We start from the raw sequence: 6,707 nt of genomic DNA, 5'->3' as shown, positions 1-6,707 counted from the left end.
TTTATCTTTGGGCATGGAGGAGAGGAGGCATTTTGCTGGGCATCTTAATTCTTCTCTGGATTGGAGGGTGGCTGCTTGGGTACGTGGCCATGCGTGTATGGGCCTGTTGTCGTACACAAGACTGTAGGTGTGTGTGTGTGTATACACCTGTCGACGTGAGCATGCCGTGGAGTTCTGGCTCATGTGGGGGCCTGTGGGTCTTTGTGCAGGCAGGTGGACGAGTGTGGACACTAGCGTGATGGGGCGTGTTTGTGTGTGTGTGCGCGCATGTGTGTGTATGCACCTGGCCTGTTAACTCTCCAGTCTCCCTTCTTCGCCCACTGGCTCCAGACTCTATCCCCTCCTCCCTCCCCCTCCCTTGTTTCTTTGGTCTCCCTCCTTCCATGTCCTGCGGCCCCCTCCTCCCCCTCTTGCCACCCACCACCCCCCTTCTTTTATGTAACAGGGACCCAGAGTGCTGCTGGCGCAGGAACCCCCGGGAGGGGGTGGAAAAGGGACTGGGGGCCTGCACTGGAGCATAGTGGGGTTGCTCTGAGCCGTCACACTGATCTCTCACCCCCTCTCGGTGCTGCCTTTCAGGAACCAGGTGACAGATGGGTCTCTTCCTTCCTGTCCCCGTCTCTCGCGCTCCCCCCTCAGAGCTCCAGTCTCCAGCCTCCCGTGGGAATCGTCTGAAGTTCTGAGCCCAGAACCCCAGGGGGAAGAGGAGGAGGAGGAGGGAGAGGAAGGCAAGCCTTGAGAGCCCGGGCACCCTCCCGGCAGGAGAGGAGCACCTCGGGGAAGCAGACTGTGGGGCCTGTAGCCCCCGTGGCCCTGGCCTGGCCGTGGCGCCCGGCTCCTGCGGGTAGCACCCCGGCAGGCCCCCGACAGTTGGCACCGGCTCTGCCTGCCTCGCTCGGGGCCCCCAAGCTGGGGGTCGCCCCCAAGATGGTGGCGGCCCCAGGGAGGACTCTGCTGCCGGCCCCAGCCTCTGGCTGCTAGGCCACCTGCGCCCCGGCCCCCGACCCCGAGCCCGGCCTGCGAGGAGGCCGCGGCCGGAGCCATGCTGCGCCTGGGGCTGTGCGCGGCCGCGCTGCTGTGCGTGTGCCGGCCGGGCGCCGTGCGCGCCGACTGCTGGCTCATCGAGGGCGACAAGGGCTACGTGTGGCTGGCCATCTGCAGCCAGAACCAGCCGCCCTACGAGACCATCCCGCAGCACATCAACAGCACCGTGCACGACCTGCGGCTCAACGAGAACAAGCTCAAGGCCGTGCTCTACTCCTCACTCAACCGCTTCGGGAACCTCACCGACCTCAACCTCACCAAGAACGAGATCTCCTACATCGAGGACGGTGCCTTCCTGGGCCAGTCGAGCCTGCAGGTGCTGCAGCTGGGCTACAACAAGCTTAGCAACCTGACCGAGGGCATGCTGCGCGGCATGGGCCGCCTGCAGTTCCTCTTCGTGCAGCACAACCTCATCGAGGTGGTGACGCCCGCCGCCTTCTCCGAGTGCCCGAGTCTCATCAGCATCGATCTGTCCTCCAACCGCCTCAGCCGCCTCGACGGAGCCACCTTCGCCGGCCTGGCCAGCCTCATGGTGTGCGAGCTGGCCGGCAACCCCTTCAACTGCGAGTGCGACCTCTTCGGCTTCCTGGCCTGGCTCGTGGTCTTCAACAACGTCACCAAGAACTACGACCGCCTGCAGTGCGAGTCTCCGCGCGAGTTCGCCGGCTACCCGCTGCTGGTGCCCCGGCCCTACCACAGCCTCAACGCCATCACCGTGCTGCAGGCCAAGTGCCGCAACGGCTCGCTGCCCGCCCGGCCCGCCAGCCACCCCACGCCCTACTCCACCGACGCCCAGAGGGAGCCCGACGAGAACTCGGGCTTCAGCCCCGACGAGATCCTTTCGGTGGAGCCACCGGCCTCGTCCACCACGGACGCCTCAGCGGGGCCGGCCATCAAGCTGCACCACGTCACCTTCACCTCGGCCACCCTGGTGGTCATCATCCCGCACCCCTACAGCAAGATGTACGTCCTGGTTCAGTACAACAACAGCTACTTCTCCGACGTCATGACGCTCAAGAACAAGAAGGAGATCGTGACGCTGGACAAGCTGCGGGCGCACACCGAGTACACCTTCTGCGTGACCTCGCTGCGCAACAGCCGCCGCTTCAATCACACCTGCCTGACCTTCACCACCAGGGACCCGGTCCCGGGCGACCTGGCGCCCAGCACCTCCACCACCACCCATTACATCATGACCATCCTGGGCTGCCTCTTCGGCATGGTCATCGTGCTGGGAGCCGTCTACTACTGCCTGCGCAAGCGGCGCATGCAGGAGGAGAAGCAGAAGTCGGTCAAGGTCAAGAAGACCATCCTGGAGATGCGCTACGGGGCCGACGTGGATGCCGGCTCCATCGTCCACGCCGCCCAGAAGCTGGGCGAGCCCCCCGTGCTGCCCGTGTCCCGAATGTCCTCCATCCCCTCCATGATCGGGGAGAAGCCCACCACCTCCAAGGGGCTGGAAGCTGGGCTGGACACGCCCAAGGTGGCCACCAAGGGCAACTACATCGAGGTGCGCACGGGCACGGGCGGCGATGGCCTGGCCCGGCCCGAGGATGACCTCCCGGAGCTGGAGAATGGCCAGGGCTCGGCCGCTGAGATCTCCACCATCGCCAAGGAGGTGGACAAGGTCAACCAGATCATTAACAATTGCATCGATGCCCTCAAGTTGGACTCGGCCTCTTTCCTGGGGAGTGGCAGCGGTGGCGGGGACCCTGAGATGGCCTTCGAATGCCAGTCCCTCCCTGCGGCCTCCACCACCTCCTCGACTGCCACCCCTGGGGGGCTGGAGCGGCCCAGCTTCCTCTCACCTCCCTACAAGGAGAGTTCCCATCACCCCCTGCAGCGTCAGCTGAGCGCCGATGCTGCCGTGGCCCGCAAGACCTGCAGCGTCTCCTCCAGCGGCTCCATCAAGAGCGCCAAGGTCTTCAGCCTGGACGTGCCGGACCATCCGGCCGCCGCGGGGCTGGCCAAGGGCGACTCCAAGTACATCGAGAAGGGCAGCCCCCTAAACAGCCCGCTGGACCGGCTCCCGCTGGTGCCAGCGAGCGGCAGCGGGAGCGGCGGCGGCGGCGGTGGCGTCCAGCACCTGGAGGTGAAACCCGCCTACCACTGCAGCGAGCACCGGCACAGCTTCCCGGCCCTGTACTACGAGGAGGGCGCCGACAGCCTGAGCCAGCGTGTGTCCTTCCTCAAGCCGCTGACCCGCACCAAGCGGGACTCCACCTACTCGCAGCTCTCCCCCAGACACTACTACTCAGGTTACTCCTCCAGCCCTGAGTACTCATCCGAGAGCACGCACAAGATCTGGGAGCGCTTCCGGCCCTACAAGAAGCACCACCGGGAGGAGGTGTACATGGCCGCCGGCCACGCCCTGCGCAAGAAGGTCCAGTTCGCCAAGGACGAGGACCTGCACGACATCCTCGATTACTGGAAGGGGGTCTCGGCCCAGCAGAAGCTGTGACCCTCTCCTCCCTGGTGAGGTTGGAGGGGGGAGGGCCAGGGGCACGCGGGGAAGGGCCCGGGCGGCCGGGCGGGGCGCGCTGGGGGCCGAGGCCAAGGAGTGGACGTACACGCACACCCGCACGCACGCACCCACGCACACACCTGACCACCACCTGACTGTGAACCACCACCACCCGACAATACCGGACGGGAAAACAAAGACATGTTCACCTTGAAGTTTACACACTGATACTGAAACCAGTCGTCTCTACTGTGCTACCCAGGGGCTCTGCCGGGGTGTGCGCGCTGGGTGGGGCCGGCGGGCAGGCGAGGAAGCCAAAAGAGGGTGTGGGGTCTGGGGCTCTGGGACTAGGGACAGGTTTGGGGGCAAAGGAGCCTGGGGCGGGGATGGGCCGAAGCCCCCCTGGGGCAGGGAGCGGGTCCCCCAGCTGGGGGACAGGTCACTTGGAGATTTAGTAGAAGTTTCCTTCCTTTGTGGATGGGGAAGCCGAGGCCCAGAGAAAGGAATTGCTAACCCCAGGGTCACATGGCAGGTGAGAGTCAGTCTCCCAACTTCCCGGCCCAGTGCAATCCCCCAGCCCCAGGAGCTCTCCCGGGGCCCTCACCCTCTGTTCACCCACTACCTGTTCTAGAGCTGTGGTCTCCTGGGGCTGTGGGACGTGAGAATCAGGCGGGTGCTTTTCCTTTCTAGAAAGCCCCATGGCCATGTCGCTCCCTTCCCGAGCGTGGAGCTGTGATTCATCACGTACAGGGGCCTCTGCGCCATACACACTCCCCCCCCCCCACCCCCCGCCGCCAGCACCCAGGAGAGGTGGGAGGTCCTGTGGACAGGGGAGGAGCAGATACGGGGACGGTCCACCGGCCCCCTTCAAGTGTCTTCCAAGTAGCCTGAGAGCTGCCGATGGGGTCTGAGGAGAGCGGCTGAGCCAGCAGCCACCGCGTCTCAGGTGCAGGCCCCACGCCCTGGCCCCCCAGCCTCTCTGGGCCTCCAGGAGCCCTGCTCGTCCCAGAAGGGCAGCAGTAAACTGTGATGCCTGGGAGCAGTGGGGAGGTGGGATCTAACGGGGGCCTTCCTGCCTCTGCCCCCGCATCCTGGCCTCCCACCGGCCCGACCCCCCCTCTCCCTGCCACGGGCCCTCGGGGCAGCATCTCAGCCTGCCCAGAGGAAGGAGGGCTTTCCGGAGCTTTTCCACTCACCCCCTCTTGGCTGCCCATCCCTGCCCCACTCCCCTGGCCTGAGGAGCTCCTATGTTTCCCTGGAAATGGCCACTCCTCCCTTGCTGACCCCCATCCTACATCGAACAAAGCACAAACGGTGAGCACTCCCACCTCACCCCTGCCGGGAAGGAGCAGGCTGGATTCCCGGGGCCCCTCCCGTCCCTGGCCAGCCTCTTTCGCCATGGCAACCCAGAGCCTGGCAGTTGGGACCGTTGGCCTCTTGGGGGTTCTCTCTCTCAGTGTGGGTGGTAGAGGGCGGTGAGAGAGGGCAGGGCCAGAGGGGGTGGCTGCCTTTCTCAAGAGCTAGGGGCTTCCTGGGGTGCTGTAAGGGGGTGGGTCTGGGGGGGTCTTGAACACTGTAAGGGTGCTGAGGGGCTGGAGTCGGCCGTCCCTTCCCGTGTGGATGGGAGGTGGGCCAGTGGGGGGCGGAGAGACTGTAGCTTTGCCCACCTGCCAGTGTGCCCCTTGGTGCCTCACCCACCGCAGGCGGGGATGGAGCCCACTTGGCTCTCCCCACCCTCCTGCCTTTGGCCTGTCACCCAGTTGGGTTTCTTGAGATTTGGGGAATGTGACCGTGGGGTGAGGGTGGTTGCTGGGAGGGAACCAGACCTGCACTGCGGGGGGCATTCTGACAGAGAAGCTATAGTGCTGTTCCCGTAGGATCTGGGGGAGGACCGTGGAGGGCGAGGGGACCTTAGGGCTCAACCCAGCCCCTCTCACACCTACTTGGGGCATGGACCAAGCCCGGGGCTCACTTTGGGGGTGACGTTTGCAAGGAAAGGACTGTTCTCCTGGGGGGTGGAGGGGAGGGGGCCAGCATGGATGTGCAGAGCAGACCTCCCCCGGCTCTCCAAATCCTGCCCCCCAGCCCCTCCTCAGACCGGATTGGCAAAACAGAAAAGCAAGCAGGCCGAGAAGCCAGTGATGTGAGGAAGCAGATTCCCTGTTATATTTGCATGACGATTTTACTGTATTTTTCTGAGCAAACATCTGTCGTGTATGTGCCAGTTTGTCCAGACGCCCTTGCCCCCCTCCCCGCCGCCCCCCCACCCCGTTCCCACAGTCCCTCTGTTGTGATCTGACAAGCAGCTCTTGAAACGTGGGGACGGGCCAGCTCTGCAAAAGACCCAGAACAGGTGCCACCAAAACACAGCCCCCCGCCCCACACCCGCCTCCTATCTTTCCGGATGTTGGGCCCACAAGTGCCGCCTCCTCTCCTCCCACGTGGCCTCGCCCCTTGGCCTCTTCCTTGCTCGGGAAGGACAGCCCGGGGAAGGGGGCGTGGGGGGGCCTCTCCTCTGTCCCACTTGCTCCCATTTTGCAGATGAGGAAGTCGAGGCCCCCGAAGAGGGAGGGGGTCTGGTGATTTGGCTGCCGGGTGGGGAGGGTCAGGCACACAGCTGAGTACAGGAAGCCCAGAGCTTGGGGCTTCATGGGTGGCCCTACGGGGAGGTTTGGGGTCCTGAGGGAGGAACCTATAGGCGGAGGGGTCCCCCCCCCCCGTGACGTTGGCCTGGCCTCACTGGAGACAGAGCCGCCTTCATTCCCCCATCATTCCTGGTTGAAGATGACCTATAAAAACCTCAGACAGGCCAGCTTCAGGGCACTCTAAAGGATAGATCTCCGTCTTAACCACAAGGGTCTTCCACTCCCAGGAGGTGAACCGACATTCACAGCCCAGGTCGTACAGATCTTTGAGGAAGAAGACGGTCCCCCAGCTGCCCAGGCCAGGCCGTAGCTCTGGGGAGCGGGCCACTGCACTGTAGCTCACCCTGGAGGCCTTCCTGCATCTGTGTCCTGTGTTTTGTTCAGGATAATTTTTCCTCGGGGGGCGGGCAGGGCGAAATAGTCACAAAAGTCAAGTGAACATTTATGTCAAGGAGTCTGGCTGGCCCCGGTCCTGTGTTTGTAATGGAGGTGAGCACGGTGGACCTGGGCCATGGCCTGGGCGGGCCAGGAGGGCAGGTAACCAGGAGAGAAGG

General features: G+C 64.4%; 1 protein-coding gene across 1 annotated transcript; it reads left to right on the top strand.

The window, feature by feature from the left end:
- The first annotated feature begins 332 nt into the window (after positions 1–332).
- On the top strand, positions 333–5,802 carry ELFN2 (extracellular leucine rich repeat and fibronectin type III domain containing 2). The gene has a single exon (XM_022596749.3). It carries the CDS (start codon positions 1,043–1,045, stop codon positions 3,503–3,505), a length of 2,463 nt encoding a protein of 820 aa, XP_022452457.1. The 5' UTR covers positions 333–1,042; the 3' UTR covers positions 3,506–5,802.
- The last annotated feature ends 905 nt before the right edge of the window (positions 5,803–6,707 follow it).

Source organism: Delphinapterus leucas, chromosome 11, assembly GCF_059928025.1.
Source record: "Delphinapterus leucas isolate spDelLeu-1000000601 "Yukka" chromosome 11, BTC_Dleu_Yukka2, whole genome shotgun sequence".
NCBI lineage: Eukaryota > Metazoa > Chordata > Mammalia > Artiodactyla > Monodontidae > Delphinapterus > Delphinapterus leucas.
Note: the sequence above shows the minus strand (reverse complement) of the source record. Positions and strands in the feature narration are given on the sequence as shown.

Coding starts and splice junctions, on each gene's coding strand:
- ELFN2 (XM_022596749.3), top strand. CDS start 1,043: ATGCTGCGCCTGGGGCTGTGCGCGGCCGCGCTGCTGTGCGTGTGCCGG.